The sequence below is a fragment of the Astatotilapia calliptera genome, chromosome 2 (assembly GCF_964374335.1).
Source record: "Astatotilapia calliptera chromosome 2, fAstCal68.1, whole genome shotgun sequence".
NCBI classification, from domain to species: Eukaryota; Metazoa; Chordata; class Actinopteri; order Cichliformes; family Cichlidae; genus Astatotilapia; species Astatotilapia calliptera.
The window spans coordinates 29058221-29082049 of record NC_137423.1 but is presented as its reverse complement, the minus strand read 5'-3'; the positions used below and the strand labels follow the sequence as shown (position 1 = coordinate 29082049).

At 39.1% G+C, this 23829-nt stretch overlaps 1 protein-coding gene across 1 annotated transcript; it reads right to left on the bottom strand.

The window, feature by feature from the left end:
* Nucleotides 1-8166: 8166 nt before the first annotated feature.
* adra2db (adrenergic, alpha-2D-, receptor b) lies at nt 8167-11361 on the bottom strand. The gene has a single exon (XM_026180257.2). The coding sequence runs from the start codon at nt 10937-10939 to the stop codon at nt 9668-9670; it is 1272 nt and encodes a 423-aa protein (XP_026036042.1). The 5' UTR covers nt 10940-11361; the 3' UTR covers nt 8167-9667.
* Nucleotides 11362-23829: the final 12468 nt, after the last annotated feature.

The following is a 23829-nucleotide window of genomic DNA, read 5'->3' as shown; positions in this document are numbered from 1 at the left end:
CTATTGTGTGAAATGGTAATGCACAAGATGATATATTTGCGAGTGCAGCGTAAAGTGCAAAAAGAACTAACAGTTTTTTCCTGTGTTCTCACACGTCCAAACTCTTGATGCTTAGAATAAGTTCCATTTATCTCTCTTCCAATACAGTCAGAAGGTCCTGGAATATGAACCTTCTCTTATTTTGCAAGGCAGATAGATGAAGGCAAGGCAAGGCAAGTTTATTTGTATAGCACAATTCAACAACAAGGTGATTCAAAGTGCTTTACAGAGACATTAGAAACAAGAACAAATAAAAAACATGATTTAAAATTGAATAAAACAAGCAAATAAACTAACTGACTAATTAACAAACAAAAAACAAACAAACAAACAACAGTATATAAAATCAAAACAGATAAAATCAGAACAGTAGATAAAATCAGTAGTTAAATGTAAGTTTTGAAATTTAAGCTTAAAGTGTGGATTTGGTGCTTTATTCAAATGCAGCTGAGAACAGGTGAGTCTTCAACCTGGATTTAAATAAACTGAGTGTTTCAGCTGATCTGAGGCTTTCTGGGAGTTTGTTCCAGATATAAGGAGCATAAAAGCTGAATGCAGCTTCTCCGTGTCTGGTTCTGACTCTGGGAACTGATAAAAGACCTGATCCAGATGACCTGAGGGATCTGGATGGTTCATACTGGGTCAGGAGGTCATTGATGTATTTTGGTCCTAAACCATTCAGAGCTTTATAGGCCAGCATCAGAACTTTAAAGTCTATCCTCTGACGGACAGGCAGCCAGTGTAAGGACCTCAGAGCTGGACTGATGTGGTCCACTTTTTTGGTCTTAGTGAGGACTCGAGCAGCAGAGTTCTGAATGAGCTGTAGTTGTCTGACTGATTTTTTAGGTAGACCTGTAAAGATGCTGTTACAGTAATCAAGCCTACTAAAGATGAATGCATGGACTAGTTTTTCCAGGTCCTGTTGAGACATCTGATCTTTTATCCTTGATATATTCTTGAGGTGATAGTAAGCTGACTTTGTTATTGTCTTAATGTGTTTTTCTAAGTTTAGGTCTGCATCCATCACTACACCCAAATTTCTCGCCTGGTTTGTGGTTTTTAGATGTATAGATTGAAGTTCTCTGGTGACCTGTAATCGTTTTTCTTTGGCGCCAAAGACTATTACCTCAGTTTTGTTTTTGTTTAGCTGGAGAAAATTGTGGCACAACCAGTCATTGATTTCCTCAATGCATTTACCAAGAGCCTGTACAGGGCCTCGGTCTCCTGGTGACATTGTGATATATATTTGTGTGTCATCTGCATAGCTGTGATAGTTTATTTTGTTGTTGTTTATAATCTGTGCCAGTGGGAGCATGTAGATGTTAAACAGAAGGGGTCCCAAGATGGAACCTGGAACATAGTAATAGGGGGGCGACCGTGGCTCAGGGGTTGGGAATCGCATCTGTAACCGGAAGGTCGCCGGTTCGATCCCCGGGCTCTCTGTCCTGCTCGTTGTGTCCCTGGGCAAGGCACTTTACCCTACTTGCCTACTGGTGTTGGCCAGAGGGGCCGATGGCGTAATATGGCAGCCTCGCTTCTGTCAGTCTGCCCCAGGGCAGCTGTGGCTACAACTGTAGCTTGCCTCCACCAGTGTATGAATGTGAGAGTGAATGAATAGTGGTATTGTAAAGCGCTTTGGGTGCCTTGAAAAGCGCTATATAAATCCAATCCATTATAATAAGCAAAGGGAGATGGAGGCGAATCGATGTGGTGGAGAAGCGTCAATGTCATGGAAATAAACAGTCCCCTTGTTTGGACTGTTTTGCCTTGTTTTCACAGCAGGACATTGGTCTATTTCCTCAGAGTAACGTTTCATTGCTCCTGCATTTTTCCCCTGCCCTTATTTTGATGCCACAGTGGAATTGTGACAATCTCCATTACGTATGAACGGCTGCTATGTTTTGCAGCTGTGCTCTCTTCAGCCATCGTCTTCAATCAGCTTCTTGCTTTGAGTTATTACTTCCTGCTTTTCTTAGAATTTCTGAATTTTACTAAATTGTCTATATATTTTCAGTTTTTACACTCTAGCTCCAGCTTGGGAACGCTGACCAACGTTCTCAGGGAATGAGATAAAAGAATGGAAAAGAAAATGACTGTAAATCCTATGCTTGGTTGGTGTTGGAGAGGTTGCAGGTTGTATTTAAATGACCCAAGTGACTTCTTACCCCTCGGGGAGTGACGGGTGAATGCTTGAGTAACTATTCCACAATCTTGGATTAGAACTGTTAAAATAACACACAACCTTAACAGTGGACTTGACTCTCAATGCACAGCATGATAAATAAGTTTATGAAACTGATGCATAACATCCAAATTTTTATGGGTGATTGTCTTGTGGAATGAGCGTGTGGCCTCTTCAGTACTGCGTTCAGTTCTTGGCCACAGGGACTGAGGTCAAGGGTAAAACACCCCTCTTCCACCCTTCCCACAACTTCCTTCACTTCCTCTCTGAACAGCAGGATTTTCATCATACTATTCATAATCCACAATCTCTCAGTCAGGGGGATATTTGTATGGAGAAAATTATGTGGGGAATATCTGACAAAAATGTGTTTGCCTCAGACATCAAAAGTACTTTCCTAAATAAAAGGGTAATTCACTTTGCCATAAAATTATTATTTTACCAGGAATAAACCTGGACCTAAAATATAACTCCAATTCTCTCAAAATGTGCAAATGACAAGGCTGAAAACAAGTATCAGATGCCTGTGAACTTCTGGCACTCAGGCAGCACTGCATGATTTGTTCATAGCAATCGCCGCATGTGCTCAGGAACAAATCATTGAAATCATTTTCAGTGAGCACAATTTCTTGTGCAATCTACAAATGCAGGTTAAAGTTCTAAGATGCAAACATACGCAATTAGTTAACATAATTATAAGCCAAAGCTTATTTAAAATGGACTGGGGGAAAGTGGAAAACTGTTATGTGGTCAGACAAATCAAAATGAGCCTTTTAGCTTATTTGCTTATTATTAGTACAGAGTTCAAAAGTCTGCATTTCTGATGGTACGAGGTGCATTAGTGCCTCTGAAATTGGCAGCTCGCACATCTGAAAGCGTATCAAGAGTGCTGAATTCTATACACAGGGTTTAAACCAAGACATCCAAGATATTCTCCTATCTGGATGTCATCTTTTTAAAGGAGGCCTTGTATATTTTAGCACTGCAAAGCTAAACCACATATAAAACACTGCTGCAGAGTAGAAAAGTCTGGATGGTGAACTGGCCTCGCCCCATTCCAGACATTTCTTCAACTGAAAACACCTGAAATGTTGTGAAATGAAAAATACAAGAAGACGACCCAGGACTGTTAGCTGTTAGCTAGAATCCTATATCAGACAAGAATGGACATTCCAGCAACTGGTTCCCAGAGTTCCCAGATGGTTCCCACACTCATGGTAAATGAAACGTTGAGTGGTAAACACTGCCGTCTTTTGAGATATGTCTCTTCAAATTCAAAATGATCGAATTTTATTCATAAATTTATATTTTTTCTCAGTTTCAATGTTTTACATATTTTCTATGCTCTGCTATGAATAAAATGCGGGTTTATGATGTTTCCAAATGATTACATTCAGTTTTTACTTATGTTTTACACAACTTCCCAGTTTTGTTTAGAATTGAGGTTGTAATAATCTGAATAGTAAAACCTTCATTATTTGGTTTCTTGGGGGCAGAGCAAAAAGGTGATGTAAGAATAGCTCTCATGTGTTGTTATTACATGAAGCTGTTCTGATAAATGTGCTGGCAACACTTCTCAAACTACCCAGCAGCCATGATGCAACATTATCAACTATTTGGAGTTGTTGCTGCCGACCATTTGATGAATCAAAGTCCAATTTCTACCCAGCTCCCAGCTGTGTTTTGGTGTCATTTCTTTGGGGAAATATTCGTGTCTTTAGCTGCTAAATGCTAATCTGGTTTCATCAATCTGCAAGTAGTTTAAATTTATCTGATGTTTGGTGTTGGAGCTGTACCATACAAGGCGGATGAAAGAATATCATCAAAAACCAAAACAATAATCCTCCTTCAGGCATGGGGAAACTATACAGTCACACGATAGTCATTTTCTTTTTGAGATCTTTTTACATTATAATTAAAATGCTGATAAATGCTGCTTTAATGCTTTAATGGATTTTCATTTTTTTTTCTTGAAGATAAAACAACAAGTTTTGCTAAATTCCTTTTCTATTTTCTCTCTTTAAACCCCTGAAATATCAAATATTATGGACAAGGCTATGTGAATTTGATCCTTTTAGGGACAGGAGTAAAAGCGCGTTATCCTCTTCTTACTGTAGCTTAAGAAAGTGAAAAAAAACATCCTCTCTCTTATGGGATTAGGAGAGCTGAAAGCCTGCACCGGAGTATTGCAAGCACAAGCTTGTCGCATGCATGTGAGTTTTTGAAGGCTATGTTTGATATGCTCGACACCAAAAGAAATCTTTCATGATCACTGCACACATATATACGCTGAGCAAAAGCAGCCTCGGTGAGTTACTTGTAAGTCATTCAAGAACTAAATGCAATCAATACTGTTGAAGAAGTTCTTAAAGATTACTTTTATTTGCCACTTATTTAATATCTTCAGTAAAATAAAAAGAAGAAAAACATGCATGTGAACTCATAATCATCAGCATTTACACCCATCCTTCATATCCATTTAAACTGGGGAAGAAGAGAGTATGCGCCGAAGTGTTGTTGTTGCTGTCGGTGGTGAAAAACAACAGAGCCGATCCCTCCTGCCTGAGGAAATAACACAGACTTTATTTCTATGCACATGAAGCTCTTTATAGTAACTCCCATTTTCATTATTTCTAATATTCATCCTCCTTTTGCTACAAATATTAGTTAGCAGAGTGTTATTGCTGCAGGTGCCGCCACAAAAATTGTTTCAACTTAGAAAAACACTGCAGGAAGCGACCCCTACTAGTGCTTCATAAAACAAGCCTTGAAAGGAAAAAATGGTTTCATATGTGCTTTTATGAATCTGGATGGTTGGTGAAATATAAAAGGGTCAAAAGGCAGGGAGGTTGCTGTGTTTCAGACTACAGTTATTTTAATTAGCAGTGAGTTATGTGTTGTTTAAAAGTGAACTAACGATATTCAGAGTGCAGTGTCCCTGTTGTGTGACAGTGACATACCTTTGCTAAACAGCAGGTCCAGTTCATTTCCTGTTTTAAAGGTGAAAGATCCTATCTGGGCTATCATAGGCTTTAAAGACTATGTAGGCTATCGCAGGTCACAAACATCCTCTTAATGCTTTACTTACTCTCCCTGTATGTGTGAAACAGACGAGCGCCTGGCAGAGAGCTGAGAGTGTGTTTGTCTTATGTGTGTTTACCGGTGATGATAGAAATAAATAATAATCAGTTGGCAGAGATGCACCATCGTCCAGCAGAATGCATAATCAGCCCGAGTAATCTGTCTCATCACAGGAGTGAGGGAAAGCACTGGAGCGTGTTAACAACAGTCCAGATTGTGAGAGAAATGTAGCAGAGATTTCCCCAAATGAAGCAGCTGCACAAATGTTTTGTTTGAGTTTAAATATTGTCTGAGGATAAAAAGATTTGGTCTCTCATGAATTGTGTGCAATTTATGAGACACTGTGCATGGATGGATGCAGTGTCTCTCACTCACTGATGTGTAAAGCCAGTTAGCAGCAACACAGCATTCAGAAGGCCTTGTTGTCCACTTTCTATCTGGATGGTGCAATACTTTAGACCTGTAGTTCTGGAGGAATTCATGAATATAAACTCAGAGAGGTGCAAATGTCCCTGAATGTTCTGAATGTAGTGATGAAGAGTCCGTTACTTAAGTATCACCTTGTATTACAGCTGTGTGGGGGTAATAATATGGTAATAACAAGTTATTACCACTCTACAAAAGTAATGTCAAATAACCAAGTAATGTGTCAACTATCATCATACCTGAGTGATATTTCACTGAAATTTATATAAATGGGCAATAAATATTATTACCTTTTTTCCACCTTATTGCATCATTATTACATCATTACCTCATCACTACCAAACATTTAAATCAGAGATAGTTTGGAGTTAAATGGAGGTAAACTTAAGTTGTCTCCTAGAATGACTACTCATTACTTTTTGAACTATCTTTGTACCTAATCCTGGATAACAAATAATAAGGCAGGTACCAGAGCAGAGATAACTCAGATTACGTGTCCTAGTTGGGTCTTTGGGGACTAAAACATTTCCAGCACAGTCCAAGTCATTAGTCACCCCTCAGACATGTTTTTTTTTCTGTATGAGAACATACAAGGGGGAAAATAGTTTTGTTTTAAGGAGTTACAGCCACCGAGCATGATGTAAACGTTCAGTCCAAATGAGCGACATTGTATCAGTTATGACTAATTACATGGCTTACATATTTCTCTTTGTTTATACACATTCTTTATTTGTTGAGAATCAAAGGAATAAAGCAGACGATGAATCATAAGACAATTTTAAAACCAGTGATCCAGTCCACTTTCTTAAACTTCCGGCCACTGTATTGTTATTCAAATTGGAGTAGATTGTGTCATTTGAGGATAATTTATGCAGATTTAGCAGCAAACTCGCCGTGCTACAGATTTTCCACAGCAGCGGGGAAAGTGTTTGCTGGACTGGCTCTATCTAAACAGTGCCCATGTTCACCACAGTGAAGGGAAATGCACAATAATATTTTAATTTCCAAATCTCTACGGAAAATACAAAACATAGTATAGTAAATAGTAAATATCTTAAAATGCAATATGAACGTCACTGGGATTCAGTTAGTAAAATCTGCTCTCAAACACAGATAATACCACTATCATCTTTAAATTAGTACGGTGTGATTTATATTGTCGACTCAAGTCACATAGTGGTTGCGTTTAGCAGGGCGATATATCAGAACACCCTGGAGACATGAGCCCAGTTCCACCCTCGCTCAGACATGAAACCAGCTGATTTACACTAATGACATACTGAGGTCTCCTTCTCTGGATACACAGCTTCCTGAGATTGAGTCGAAATTTGGCCTCACTTGCCTCCAATCCTTATCTTGTTAGAGACAATTGAAAAAAGCAATTACCTGCAGATGCTCCGTTGTGTGATAAACAAGGTAATGTAGCAGACGACAAGAAGCAACTGCTCCCTTCTCCACTCTCTCCCTTTTCCTAAGACGCTCACTTTTCTCTGCGGCGCACCTATCTTGAAATATTCATTACTGTCTCTTTTCTGACTATTAGGACTGCAAATAACCTTGCAAAATTTTCTGGCTCTAAAAAAATGTTGTTGTTTTTTTAACTCCAAATCTTCACTCTTCTTCCCCTATTAAGAGGCTCGAGTGGGGCTTTTTTTGTCAACAGTCCACATCAGGAAATGTTTTGTCTCTGTCCAGTTGTTCTGTTGCTCTCATTAAGTCTTTAGAAGAGAGTTTAGGAGGTCAAGGGTCACTGCAGCTCTGCTTCCCTCCCTGAGCCAGTCGCCAACTTTGTTTACATTCTGGGATAAGGAAAAGAGTTTGTGGATTGTTGTGCAGACTGTAGAGCTTCAAATCTGCAAAACACAAAAAGCCACCACAGGCTTGGTTTTGAATAAAAGTTGAGCTATCAGAGCGTTTATGCGACGACTGGTGAAGGACTATGAAAATTCTCCATGTTTTGCTTTGTCATACTTTCCTCCCGGGTCACCAAAGGAAAATAACAGCACTGTAATGTAATATTGCAAGCGCTCGCTTTCAAAAGATTTAACAGAGCTGCGCTGACATTTGAAGAGACTTGCCTGGAGGAAGTGCACATGAAAGCGTCAGAAAACACTACAGCTAATTAAAAGTATTGTGCCCCAATCCTGCTGCAGTTGAGCAGCTGATTACAAAAGACAATTGAATTCGGAAGTGTGATTTAACAAGGGAGTTGGGTGTCTTGTCAGCCACGAATCAGTTTACTATCAGCAAATAATTTAAATATGAGTGTTTCATTTTGAGGTAATGAAAAATGCACTTGTAATTTTGTTCTCTGGAGAAATCAGGTTACATGTAACATGTGTACAGCAACATCCCATTAAGTCACAGATAAATAAGCATCAATCCCATCCTGCTAAATGTGATGAAGGAACAAAGCTAATTACACAGACTCTTACAAGTGCGACTTGACCCAGACGTTTAATTTCTTTCGAGAGTTTGTGAATCCCTCTGAGATAAAGTTTCCTCGCGCTAACAACACTCCTCTCGGACTTTCTGATTCCCTTCATAAATAAAATGGTATTTCACATTAAAAGAAAAGAAAATATGCAGCCATCTTCACCCTTGTTTCTCCTGACAGTATTTTAACAATACCCTTGTGAATGTGAGCATACTTCACAAAAACCGCTTTCATTTTTTTTTCTCTTTTTCAGCATGACATCCCTCAGACAGGGTGATTATCTTTGGCGAGGGGCCAGTGAGCAGTAGGAGTGCTTTGAAGACATTCCTAAGAGGATATAAATAGTGTATTTATACTCAGCGCGGTCCTTCATGATATATTCACCGTATGACATACACGTTGTATCCCACATGCATCAACAACCGACCACAGTCTGATGTTGTATGGAAAACAGTGTTGGGAAGTTCAAATACAGTCTTCTAATAACACTCCCATCCTATGTATGCGAGTTGTACCAATGCATTAATCATTTTTTAATCACATACTGAAGAATTGTCCCTTATGAATGATTTCTTCTGCAGATTTTTCACTATATTAAGAAAGTGGTAATCTAACAGCTTTATAAAGCTTAGCATCACAGTGTGAGGCCTGACTTATAGATATTAAACTCTTTTTTTAACCAAAGAGAGCTCACAGTGGATTAAACCAGTCCTGAGATCTTATCAGAAATGTTTTTACTTTTGTTATTTTGAGTGTTCTTCTTCTGTTTATTCAAGAATATGTCAAATCCATCAGGAGGCTTTTGTCTAAGACTTAAAAACGATATGTATAGTAAGTTGGCACTGCATGTTTAACAGCATCTTAAAATATTTAATGACAAAATGTTAAGCAGTTGCAGGGAAATGAAATACAGAGACGTGTGCAATCAATTCTGCAAATGCAGGCCTCAGCTCGGCCATTGTTCTGGTCCTGAGGTGGTGTGATAGCATGGCGGAGGTGTGAGATTACACTCTTACATAAGTTTAGGGGTTCACTGATAAGAAACAGCTGATAACCTTGCTGTACCTTTAACTGCAGCAAGCACAGAAAGCTACACGAATTACCTGAAATAATGCCAAACATTTCATCCATGCAGAATTCAGCACTTTTTTTCCTCTTCAATATCACAAAAAAAGTCAAAATCTCCATGCTGGAGATTAATCTTCTATTTATCTCGGCACCCACAGTGACCAGCTGCCAACACTCAGAGTCCAGCAACAGACGTGACCATGACTTCCCCTTGCCCTGAAATATCTGAGCTTGCTGCAGGAATGGTCAAGTATATATAATGATTTATTTCAATTATAGACAATTTAATGTGTACACAACACTGGATATTTTTAATATGCTAAACATTACATTTAAATGATGGAGTAGCAGAATAGTCAGCCAAGATCAATAAGTTATAATACTATGATTTCTTCCCAATGTTTCTGAGAGCCAGAAAAATTTTTTTCAACCTTTCATGTGCGTTTTGATGTCCTGCATATGATTTTCTTAAAAGCTTTTCTGAAATCCCTGTTGAAAATGGTGTAGATTATGGGGTTCACAGAACTGTTGCAGTAGCCAATCCAAAAGAAAAGGTTGAAAAGTGCGGCGGGGATGTAGCAGCTCTCTCTGCAGATAGCATGCAGGCTGTAAGTAAAGAAGAAGGGGAACCAGCAGAGCACAAACACCCCCATCACTACCGCCAAGACGAAGGTGAAGCGCTTCTCCCGCATCTGGGCCACTTTGGTCTTGTTGGCTGCGGCCAGCTGTTGTCGCCCAGCTGGGTTCTTCTGCTCCGGGTAAAGTTGTAACGCCCGGGCTGAAGCCCAGGAAAGTCGGCAGTTCTGGGGTGGACAACTGTCCGATCCCTCTACTTTCCTTCGCTTGGTGAAGCGATGGTGTCGGGGTTTCGTATCCGATGCACAGCAGCTCTCCTCCAGGTCAATGTCGTCCAGCTCCCCTTGCTTTTGCGGATGGCTGCCGGAGCTTTGACTGCTAGGGCTCTCCATTTCGAACCGGTCCTTCCTGACAAAACAGGTCTCTGACTGAGAGGGCTGCCTCTCCAGGCCATTCTTAGCCACGAACACGGTGGAGGAGCGCTGCTTGGCAACTTTATAAATTTTACAATATACCAGAATCATAATGAGACCGGGAGCGAAAAAGGAGACCAGGCAGGATGAGAGGATGTACCAGGTTTCATCATTTAGCAGACACTCCCGTTCATCGTGTTTGGTCATGAGGAGAGGAGGGAAGGAGATGATAGCAGATATTATCCACACTACAGCAATCATGGACTTGATGCGCTTAGGTGTCCGTTTCAGGTTGTAGCTAACTGCCTTGGTTACTGACCAGTATCGGTCCAGGCTGATGGCGCACAGGTGAACGATGGATGAGGTGCAGAACAACACATCCAGAGCGAGATAGAAGGCGCACCAAGTACTTCCAAAGTACCAGTAGCCCATTACCTCGTTGACGAGGGAGAAGGGGATCACTAGTGTGGCCACCAGGATGTCCGCCGATGCAAGAGAGACCAGGAAAAGGTTCTGAGGGGCACGGAGAGCCCTGCTAGTAAGAACCGCTACAATCACCAACACATTACCAACAATTGTGACCGAAATGATCACTGTAACCACGAGGATGATGAGTGCGGTGGCTGCCTCTGTGTGTGGCAGAGCGAACGGTGCGTCGGTGGTGTTTTCAACGTTGGAAACATTTTCCAACAAGAGGCTTAGCTGGGTTAAATCCATTCTGTCTGCAAAATGTCCGTTTGTATCATCTTTGTTATTTCACCCTGTTCTTTTTCGAAACATCTAAGGTTGAGTGCGCTGAGCTGTGTTGCTAAAGCATGGGGATCGGCTGCGCGTAAAGCTCCGGGTCACTATCGAGTGCAGCCCACATAAGACACGGGGGCTGCAGACGTGATCTCCTGAAACAGCAAACTGTTTAACACACGTCCTTTGGGGAGATCCGACACGCACATCAGATGTCGACTGTGTGAGAAAACTGCGAGAGGAGCAGAGTTCACAATCCGCAAAGACTCCGAGAATAAACTCGCTCCTGCGGCATCCATGTCATGCGTAATGCTAGTTGCGTTAGGGTGAACCGCTTCTCTATGGAGACGAACGGGAGATGCACACTGTGTGGAATAAATGTCCACACAGGAGCGAGGTGACATCACCGAGAGAACCAGCCCATTTCTAAACTGAGAGAGAGAGAGAGAGAGAGAGAGAGAGAGAGAGAGAGAGAGAGAGAGAGAGAGAGAGAGAGAGAAGAGATATCTTTAAAACTTTAAAGTGTTTCTCTACATGTAAGTTTGCTTTTTGTCCTTAATATTTTTTTCTTTCTTCATATTTAATGTCTCTGCTTTACATGTTCAAACCAAATCGCCAGTAGGAAAAAATAGACACGTGCGAGTTTTTCCTTCATCCTTTAAAATGAGGTTTCCTACCACGCTGTTTATCAATATATAAGTACACTGCTTGATCAATGTATTATTATAAAAAAAACAAGGACACGCAAATATTTTAGAAATCTATCAAAAACTTCAGAACTAAAAAAAAAAATGCTAAATTCACATTTTTTGAGCTGGCACAAGGGACTACTCTGAGAAGTCAGAAATGAATCAAGCATAACATTCAACCAGATGTGGGTGAAACATTATTCTGGGTATAGGATTGGGTGAATACATTTGTTAAGCACTGTATGTTGCATCAGAAATAATTTTTCTTTGAAAAACCTGAATAATTTGTGATGGCACCATCATTAAGAGTCCCTGATGGAACAAGAGGTAAAACAGCACAGGTGGAGGTTTCTCTGAACTTTATCAACCCTGCAGGTGATGAGTTAGGAGGGCAAAGTGTTCAAATTAAAATAGCTTTAATGGAAGCAGTGATCACTGATCAGTGCATGAATTTTGTCAGTGAAGCATAGATGCCCATCTATCATTGTAAACTACTTTTGTGAAGGCCTAACTTGTTTATGTGCAATTGCACTCATCCATTATTCATGAATCATAATCTGGAATTGTTCTATGCTGGCACAGTGAAGGTAATACCTGTTGCTGCGGTGCTTCCATCTGTTTGCTCTGGAGGTTCAGTTATATAACACATATGCAGCTATGTTAGGCAACCAGACATACAGCCAGGGGATGTTTATGAAAAATGTACCAGCCAAACAGAAAGGTGCACACAAGGCCAGAAGAGGGGTCACTTTGAAGTACTCTGATGTAGAGACTGTAGCTTTGCCCAACACATAAGTGCTTCACTTATTTGGGATTTTAAAGTATATGAGTAAATACCATGTGGCAGAAGCCTGTCATTATTGGATTTCCAGTGCAGGTAAACCTACACGGATGCCAACATAAAAGCTGCTTTTAGGTGTACGTTTGTGTCCACGCTTGAAGGCTCAAGAACATGAACATGTTTGTTTCCCTGACTCTTTTCCCGCTCACTCTCTGTAACCTCTCTCCACAGTATGAAAATTAAAAAAAACAGCTTTAAAGAGCAGGGCAACTGTCACCACATATCAGTGGTCAGTGGTAGATGTACCCTAAAGGGTCTACCTGCTGAAAAAAAAACAGGAAAAACACTGACCTCAGTCACCAGCACCCTCAAACAGCCTTTACAAGCAGAAAAAACAGTCTTTATTGCACCTCATTTTTTTTCTTTAAAAGAGAACTGCCTACAAATTACCATTATTATAAATGAGCATTATTAGTTTTGCAATTCTGTGATGGAAGATGCAATTAAATATCTTTCTTTCTCAGCTTTCTAAACACTAAAGGGACAATAATGAATTCATATTAAGTTTGCAAAGACAAAAACACAAAGACAAGCTGTTCAGGTTAGATTAGACAGCTTATTTACGAGGTGTTTGCATTAATATTCCAACAATATGTTGCATATTCATACAGTGGTTTTGCAATGTATAACCAAATGCTACTATTGTTTCTGCATCTTTAAACCACAGGGTGAAAAGAAATGATGTGACTGTTTTGACATCTTCTTCTTGCAGATGTTGATAAAATCTAGTCTAATCAGCACCGATGCTTGTGAACTAGCTTTGCTCTCTGCAGAGAACATTGCAGACAATTTTTCAAAAGAGAACAAATTCTCATGACAACAGTTTTGTCTTCCCATTTCTGCACTTTGCTGGTTTCAAAATGAACAATTATATAATTTTAAATTCTGTCTAAAGCTGAAAGTCACTGAACAAGCTTGTCAATATATTCTTTTGTGCTATGAGATAACACAATTCACTCACTCTTCTATACAATAGCATGACATAACAAGCTAAAAAAAAAAAACCTAATCAGAACATTATCGGGTGAACTTGGGAAATCTATATATAAAAAACACTTACAGACATGTTCCTTCAAGCCTTCCGTAATTTCTATTCCAAGCAGTGCAACAATACCCAACATCCTGTCTCTTTGGATACAGCTTCCTGTTATGCTGCAGTCATCGGACATAGTGAGGTGTGCATATAAATGCAAAGCTATCCTGAAGTCCTGAAGGTTTCTCCCCAAATTTGACACAAATCTTACCAACTGGCTATTCAGACAATTTCACTTTCCAATTCAAAGTAAAATCCATTACCAAGGAGGCAAAACTAATAAGCTGCTTAAAATGTTACATGCTTGACATCTCGGTGACACACATGACAACTCTGTAATGCAGATGCCAGATTCATTTACTGTCATGGTATGAAATTTTAGCTGGTCTCCGGAGCTGCAGAGGTGTTAGGAGCCAGTGTGTTCCCATGGGAGAAATAGCACGGCACTTCAGGCACATTCGATGTGTGTGCTTGCACATCAGAAGCCTCGAGAAGGTTTTCTGGGTCGAGGTGCTCTTGCAGCAGTGTGTTTAAGGCTATCCTGTCCACCCTAGCTGTAATTCTGATGCATCAATCTCTGCTGAAGTTTGGAAAAGTGTTCACATCATGTTCCAGCATCCGTACCGACTTTAATCTCATCAGCTCATCAATCATTGGGTGTGCACCATGATTCAACAACTTCTGTCCTTGCCAGCAGGTAATACTTTGAGTAATGTGTTTTTAGTGATAAATACTGCCCACAGAAAATATTCATTAGCTTAGCAGTGATTATTAACATGCTTGCTGACCATAATTTCACTGCTGAATAGCTGCTGTGTGTACACTTATCAGTTTCGTGGGCGCTTTCCAAGGTAATCGCTAAGGAAATTTAGCAATCAAGGAACTGGACCACCACACTGGTCTGATGTGTGTCCAAGCTCACAGGAAACCAACATGATGAAAAGCAGTGCAGAAGCATGTTATTATGACATACAGTAACGTAGATAACATTGTTTATGGGAAATACAAGACTGTGTGAACAGTCAGGGCTCAGTACATATGCAGGCTTGTAGGGCATAAACATTGTATCTATTGTCACAGGAATAAGTAACTTAACAAATATATGTGAGCCGATGCATCTGCAGCGAGTGCATTATGTAAATATTGTGAGTCACTGTGAGGTTTTCCATATGTGTGACAGATTTTACACTCATGTTAAGCATTAGAAAAAACCTGGTAAGCACTGTGTGCACCCCATACTGAGACTGCACTGTATTTCACAATAAGACTCCATTACTGCAGTCTGTAGAAACATAGATGCATTAAAATCAAACTTTTGAAAGGGAAAGCCAAAAAAAAAAAAAAAAAACACGCTGTAAAATTCTCAGTACTGACCAGTATCAACATATTTAACTGAGTCCAAGTTATTAAGCTTTTGTCAGACTAAGTTATTACTGGAGAAAGCTCTGGATCACAAGCGCCTTAAAAGTGCATAATAGCCTTATGAGCTATATTTGACATGTGCAATAGCTCAGACATCAATTAGAATTCAGGCCAAAAACATTACTGGAAAGCTGTAGTGTGTTTCCGCCAGAACTTGTCACAGTTAGCATCATGCGGTTTTTTTCTTTAAAGCTAAACTATTTTTTTCTCTTTTGGACTAAACCATTAGCACCTTTCAGCGGGTAGGAGATACATCAGAAGCTCCAATACTGCTGGAGATACAATAAAGAGTAAATCAAAGTATTCATTCAATAAGCTAATCGTTTGTTTACTGTGCCTAATAATGTTACATTTCAGAATTACCAATAAAAGTGCTTTTTTTTCTGGATATATGATGAGGCTGTGATTATTTACCTCCACTATTCCCCACCTATCCCCCCTGGGATGCCCTTTTATGTTGATAAAACAGAGAGATCCCTGGGAGGGCACCTTATAGAGGTTGCAGCTGATGACTGTGTTTTCCTTGCTGCCTCAATCCTCTTACCTTCCTGTTTTCTTATAAAGAGGCTTTTTGGCTGAATGCAAGCAGAACCCACTACTGCGTTATGTAACGTTCCAGGAATAAATGGCCCGAGGTGGCGTGTGAAAAACTCATCTCAGGCTGCAGGTGATTTGTGATAGTAAACACTTTCTTTGGGGAATTCAGTCTGCAAAAAAATCAGCCATGACCCGGTATGATTACTTAAATACTGTACAGTCTATCCATCTTAATTTCCATGTGTGATTACAGGATCCTTGGCTCTTTTGGATGTGTCTGCTTGTAGGAGATAGCTCGGGTGTGGGAAGGACTATGTGTGTCACAGCTACACTGTGATTCACATGTCTTTTTGTTTTTTTCCACAGATTGCACATCTTCCACATCTCCCACCTTCTTCCACTGTCGCTTTTGCTGTCGGGAGCCCCGGCAGGTCAGCAAAAAATACATGACTGCTGACCTTTGTTGTGTCCCAAACAAACAAGATCTCCCTCACATTTTTCCACAGCTTTGGACAAAACCGCCCTGGAATGCGAAAGCGTGACCAGATTAATGAATCCTTGAAGGTCATGCATGTCACCACATTCCCTGAAAGAAGTTTCACCTTGAATTATAAGCAATCAGCTGAAATTCAGGATGGCTTTTTGTTAAGAAAGCTGTTGATGCCAAAACGGCAATAAAAATATCACAAATTACATCAATTTCACTGCAAGAAAAAATAGAATTGGCTCTTTAAAAAAAATAAAATTAATTCAAATAATTAAGCAGGCATGGCATATTTTTTGCAGATCATTAAACTTACTTTGAATATATTCAGATTAGCAACTGATCAGCTTGTTTCATCAGCTGCTCTGTGAATCGAAACGAGGCATAAAGGGCTACATCTTTGATAAAGAGCTTTAATGGTTGTGTGCACAGTAGAGGAAGGCGCTTTTAAAAGTCACTTCCAGGGCCGTAGAGAATAGGCTTCCTGCAAAAACACATCAGGGAATTATCGCCCTTCTCATTTTAAGAGAAAGAACACATTTGTAGCTGGTTAGAAGTCGCTCACTTTCAGAGCATTTGTAGTAATTTAGTTAACGCCATGGTGGCCCTTTGCCCTGGGCTGAAAATGAAAAAGAATGGGTGTGGAATAAGGGTCTTAAGCACATTAAGCCTCATTTTATCTTCAGCAGTGGGATCAATTTCCTGTGCCATAAGAAGTGTGAAAGTTTTTGCATCCAATAGTCTTTTCTCCGAAAACTTCACAGAAAGTCCCAATTTTGTCTTCATTTGGAGACACTGAGAAAAAGGGAGGAATGACTCAGAACTCACAGGACTTACATAACATGTATAACAAACTATCACTATCAGACAAGTAGTGGGCTCTCAGGTACTCTATTATGAGATCTTATTCTTCTTTTATTTTATTTTATTTTCTTTTTAATTGTAGTAATGTTTCTCGAAGAAGTATTGCATCCATTACATCTGAGAAAGTAATTGTGTGGAAAATAGAAAACACTTCGTGGGTACTTTACAAATAACCTTATCTTACAATAAGATATGTAGTTGACAGAGCAACATGAAAGCCTGCAGTGGAATATTTACTATGACTAGAAAGCATCAACATTTATATTTGACTTGCAGAAAAGCTTTCCGACAAATATTGAAGAAAATGTGTGGCGATCATGTAGACTTAACATCCGAGACGGAGGAATCCGCCAGATTTTATAAGCAAAGCTAGGAAATTGCTCCAAAATGTCTTGAGCTCCAGCTGAACCCTATTGAGAAAAAGTATCAAATTCTCTCATGAAATGCTGGGGAGGGGGGCCTGTTATTAGTCAAGCAAATTTGGCATCACTATTATTCATATAGAAAAATGCAGAAACAACAAATTAGCCTCAGCAGACCTAAAGGACCTTGAAAAGTTGTTTTTTTATGAGGCTAATATGATGGAAAGATCAGTCTATGGGTTCACCCTGCATCTGTTTAAGTGAAAATGATCTAATTTGTGCTTTCCTCTGGCAAAATATGCATCTGGTCTATATGCAGTATGATTATGAGATCTTTCTTCTATCTTTGGACATTCAGGATTTGACCGCAGGACCCAGGTCATATGTACATATATACAATACAGTTTCACTATTATGTGTATTAGCACGCTAACAACTGTGAACAACTAATTAACCTACTAAACATTCATTCAAATGGTTACTTGCTTATCATTCAAGCACCAATGCAAATTCACCACTAACTGCATGTAGTCTCATGTCAAATTTGAGCATTTTCACACTTGAAAAAGAAAACTGCCTTCACAACAGGTGTCTTATAATCAGGCTATGGCACCCCCTGTGGGCTATGAAAATGAAGTAATTTGCTTGCATATGCTTTTCTTTTTTTTAAAGTCTCCAAAATAATCTGTGTCTACCGTGTGCACATTCCAACCATTAAAATTAAACAGCTAGCATGAAATGTATCCCTGTTTATCCTGCCACCGGTCCAAGAACTCATCAGAGCATTCATTATGGATTTGACTTTTGGCTCCTTGCCTGTTTTTCTTTCAGCTTGCACGGTGTATTGTGTTGTTTTTTTTAGTGATACAGAAAATATCTCTCTTTATTAAGTGCAAGCATTTTGGGCAGACATGCTTCTCTCTCAAATACAACACACATATACAGTTCTTAACAAATTTATTAGACCACCACTCAATGTAAGGTTTATGCCCAAATCAACCAAAATCATTTTATTATTTTTCTGTAATGGTTAATCCATCAACTCTTGAATCAAAATGATGTTTTTGCTTTTTTTTAAACAAATTTTGACAGACTTCTAAAATATTTATATATATGTTTCATAACATAAGTTTTTATGATGAGTGGTCAAATAAATGTCTTAAATTTGCATTGGAATTTAAAATGTTACAGAATAATATTACATTTCTTATACCTTTTGTGTAGATTTTTTAAAAAGTATATTATCTTTCATGTAAATTAAAATCATTTTCTGTATAAATAATCTAAAAGATTCCAGACTGATGACAACCCATATGCAAAATTTGTTGAGGAGCTTTGCTGGTATTTTCTTTTAATTTTCTTTAAACTATTGATTTTAACTTGGATGTGGCTAAATTCGACTCAAGGAACTTTTTTGCATGACAAATTTATAGAACACAGGTGTTTCCATCCATGAGATCCATGCTGTATAGTAGCGGAGTGAGAAATCTCATAACAGTGCTTTAAATTGTTGCTGTATTTACAAAAGATCCTACATCAAATGACCATTGAATTCTGAAACAGCACCCAGTTCTTCATTGCTACAGCATATATCTGCCTGGTAAAGGATCCTGTTGTGACACTCATCAGCCCCTGGGGTCACAGATTGCAGAGTGAGTCATTGGGCTCTGGTCCATCAGGCTCCACTGTCTCTAGATCTGGCACACTCTGCCAGTCAAATGAACCTTGTTAGGGATACTGTGCTGCTACACAGGCATGGCAAAAAAAAAAGTCACCCTCCGAAATCTGATGGCAGTGCGAAGCAGGGTATGTGGCAGCCATGCCCTACAGGACTTAAGAGCGAGAAGCAACACCCTAAGGTGGATGCTGATTTCAGGCAGCATGCTTGTGTTGCCTGTCACCTTCCAGCTTTGTCAGACCTCGATCTCTTGCTCACACTTTCATGTCCTTGATGTGGCAGCTGACACCTGTTGATTCAGTAAACTGTTATTTCACTTCAATCATCTATTCTCCTCTACCTGCAGTTCTGTTTCCCTCTTATTGTGGCTGAACATTTCCACGAGACAGTACTATCTGTCTCAACCATATGCTGGGTGTTCAGCTCAGTCCTTCTCCATGCTGCTCTGTGAAAATGAAAATGTGGCCAGCACAGTGCTTACAACCACCACTTTTCAGTAGTACAGCCCTACAGGAGTGCATGTCAGCATCCAGTGATCACTGTGACCCTCACAAACAAGCCTGAGGAATAGCTCCAAATGATTAAAATTATTATTATATTATTAATTATTATTATATTAAAATAATTAAACACAAATGAGGTTGCATGTAAAAGGTCATAGTTGGGACATGGGTAACTAATGGAGTTCATGTTTTTTTTTCCAGTTCCATCCCTTGCTTATGATATTTGATTTCATAATAGTGTGTGTCAGCTACTGTGTGTTTACTCTTCAGAGTTTAATTTTTCAACTACTAAGTCTATAAAATGCAATGTATTACTGAGATTAAAGCGGTGCTTTCCAATATTTTTGGTTTTTGATCCTCCAAAATAAACTGGGTGTGTGGGTCTGTGTTTTTAGGTAGTTGTCAGTAGATACTCTAAAAATTCCCTTTAAAGTCCTAATGCACAGCAAGTCCAGGGTTTGGGTTGGTAATGTCCAGATCTTTTTTATCATGTTTTTGTATATCTGACACTTTTAACAGAAAAATTGTGAGCAGAATGTATAGGACTTTTTTAAGCATGTAGCTAAAGCAAGCCTAAATCTAAACAGGTTGCCGGTGACCTGGCAGATGTTAATATATTCTGATGGGTATAATACACAAAGATCTAACACAAAAAAGTCCCAAATGATTTCTAATCTTCTTCAACAACCATCAGCTAAGAGTTACAAAGCTTGAACTAGTCAGCCTTTGGTCAACTGCTAGTTTGAAACCAATAGTAAAATTGTATATGTGAGAATGGGTACTTACAGCATCTGTGTTAAAAATCAATTACATCACTTACAGAGGGTCTTTTTCGTTGGAATACTTTTGCTTTTCAAACGTCTCTTTATTTCAATGATAATAATAACATAGTTTTACCTTGGCTGAATTTTGAACATGGGGCATGTACTGGTACTACAGTATGTAAGTAAAAGCGCAGATGATATCTATGTTTTTTTCTTTAGTCAATCAAACATTATCTTTATAGTATGGTGGGTTTTTTCTTTATTTTATTTAGTTTTCTTTTATTATTTATTTATTTATTGCTTCCAACTCATCTGTTATTTTTGAAAAACCCAATGACCTTTGTGTGAATTATGACTAAACTGTCACTGAATCATTTTTTTTTGGGGGGGGGGGGGACATCTTTCCCTTGTTTAAAACACTGTGGTGCTCTGTGGCACGATTGGGCAGGATCTGGAATATCAGATTTTTAATTATAGATTTTTGAAGAGTTATGCAAATCCTTTCACAGTATTAATGACACTGATTGAACACTCAAAACAGTGTTTTGTGGAGCATCAAATATTTGTTTAACTGTTATTCATTCTCTGTCAAATGTATCAAGACAGCAGATATGACCTCAGTCTTACAGCAGCTAATTCTGCCAGTGTCACAAAGAGCCTCGACTCACTGTCAAGGTCTGCGGAGGCAGACCATGCGGAAAGGTGTGTGGTGGACCCAGGTGCGAACACAAACGAGGATGCAGGAGTGGATTCCAACCAAAACGAGCCTTTTATTATGGCTGAAAAACTCATGGAAAAGAACAACAAAGTAACTGAGGGAAAACCTGAACATAGACTGGGAAACTATGACTCTAATGAGATTTAGACTGCAAAATACAAACCATGGCTGGGATACTATGACAAGGGGTAGGGGAGATAACACAGACGACGCGAGACAGACTGTATGAAACACAGAGACTAAATACACATGAGGGATGATCAGGGGAAGTGGCCACACATGGGAACACAGCTGACACACATGAACTTAATGACAGGACAGAAGGAGTGAAACTGAATACACTGACCGTGAATACAGACTTTCAAAGTAAAACAGGAAACATGGAGATTAGACAAGACACATGAACCGGGGAGACGTAGTACAGGGGAGATGACATAACCACACGAAGGGCAAGGGAGACTTAATACACGGGTAGTATGTACAAATGGCTGGACTGCCTTAGTGACCCTAAACAAAGAATAAACATCAAAATAGGCTAAAACACAAAACACTGGGTCGCACGACCCAGGACCATGACACTCACAGGCTGGGACAGGATGGGATAAAACAGCTGTCACTAATTTTGTGACAACTGTACCTGATCAGGCCCTCTGATTGCCTCAGTTTATATCTAAACTGTTTGAAGTTTGAAGGTATTTCTCAGTATTCTTCACTGACTAATGTTCAGCCTACTCTGGCATGTAGCTGACCAGTGATATTTCTGTACTGTCACAAAAAACCTTCACACGCCAATTATTTAGCACATAGTGCTACATTCTTTTACGAAACTAAATATACATGCTTGTGAACTCAGTTCACTCACTGATTAAATTTGTCATTTACCTTGAAAAGCTAAGCTAGAATTTCTGTCAGAAATTCTTGTGATGTTCATGATACTAAGTACTCAGTGTCCTCGGAGAACTGACTTGTGAGCCTCTACATCTTTTGAAAATATTTATTAATACAGCCCAAGGCAAAAGAAAACAATAACAATGTTACTGGTTTCTGTATTATTAATATAATGTGAGGGACATTATGGTCAGATTAGATGGAACGAATGTTTTTTGATGCCCCTGATAAAGACGGAAACCTTGACTGCCTGAGGATGTTGCCAGGTGTCATTATACTCAGTATTCAGCAGTGAATGGACTTGACCATACTCAGACTGAGTCTATCCTTTTGTGTTGACTCACAGAGAGAAAGCAAAGTAAATCAGTAGCAGATGCATGAAATCTTCGAGCAACATCCTGAGATTTCTCTCTTGAGAATGCTCTACTATAAAATGCAATAGGAGTTCCTGGTCCTATTTCCTCATTTTGGCAATTTGATTTGAGAAATTTTGCTCGGATAAATGAAAAGGAGACATTTAATGCAGCAGCTGCCACAGCTCTGTCATAAGATAATAAAACAAGTAGCTCATTGTTATTTTTTCTCTTTTATTTGTTTTATTTGAAAATGGAACTGACAATATAAAAAAAATAATAAAATGTTAACATAAATATTACCTATGTTATATTGTACTAAAGTTAGTTTAAAATAAAACCTATCGCAAACCCAAGCAATGATATTTTTTCCATCAGGTTTGTTCAAAGAAAAGAATCTGTATTATTAATGTCTTAACTTTTTACAAAATTCAGGCTTATAGGATTGGCTGCAGACTATCCCAGGAAACTGGGTAAGAGGCAGGACAGTCCAGTGGACCACAGAAACACTGACACAGAGAGCCAGGTAATTCTTCACACCTTTGGCCAATTTAGCACCCACAGAAAACCCACACAAGAACAGGGATAACAGGCAAACAAGTGGGTTCAAATTCACAACCACTGCACTCACTCGCCACCTCAATCTGTACAAGTACAAGTTTGATTTTGCGACTTGGAAAACACAGGAACTGGTGTCTTTTATAGTTTAAGTCCATTGCTCAGATCTCTATAAACATTAAAACCACAGTGGGCCTCAAATAATGATTCCCAGTGTAAGTAACTAATAATGAGCAGAGGCATGCTGTTGTTCACCTTTCTAAAACAGAAACTGTGTGTTCTGATGCTGATAAAGTGTTGCCTGCTTAATTTGTGTCCATGTATGGGCATCAGAATGTTTGGAGGTTCATTTGGGATTTCAGATGTCTTTGTAGCTCTTGCTCATTGTCTAACTGAACTTGGACCACCTTTTCTAGCTGAATGAGCTTTGGGAAATATTTGTCCTCTCAGAAGTAATAAAGTGAACAAAGCAGTCTGGAATTAATTAATCCTGTGTGTTGGACATTATTATATAATATATTGTATTTGCGAGACATTTTTAGGATAGTCTCTAATCTAACAAAAGATAAGGACGATTTCCAAGGCACAGAAGAAACTGCTGTAGACACTTACATACATATACTTTGCTATGCACGCATTAATCACCCTAATAATGTCCTCCCATTGCTGAATAGATGTCAGGGGGTTGTATATGTCTGACTGCTATGACTCATCCTGCCTGATACTTCTCTCAGAGTGGGATGCACAGACCGTATAAAGAGATAGTTGAAGCCCTCTGAGGTTAATATCCCTTTTCATCGAATTACATGAGACTAGGATAATAAAAAATAAAAATAAAAAAAGATTTTCAGAGAAAAACAAGCACAGCTTAGATAGTGATATTTTCTAATTTTTCTTGAAAATGCATGTGCATTCACAGCATATGGCTTTGACGAAAACAGTGCATACTTAAATGTGTTTACGTGTTAAATCACATAGATTTTGCATCGTAACGTAATATTACAAACAGGAACAACATGACCATTTAGTGTGCCCATTTTCTAAGCAGTGTGCTCAGAAGTACAGGTAAGTAAACCCAGTAGTATTGGATATTCTGCTCAACAAAAGGAAGGACCCTACAACTATATCAGGAACGTAAACTGTAAAATATTATTGTGCAGAGGCCTCAATGC

Excerpts from the sequence above, each read along its gene's own strand:
- adra2db (XM_026180257.2), bottom strand. The coding sequence starts at position 10,939 with ATGGATTTAACCCAGCTAAGCCTCTTGTTGGAAAATGTTTCCAACGTT.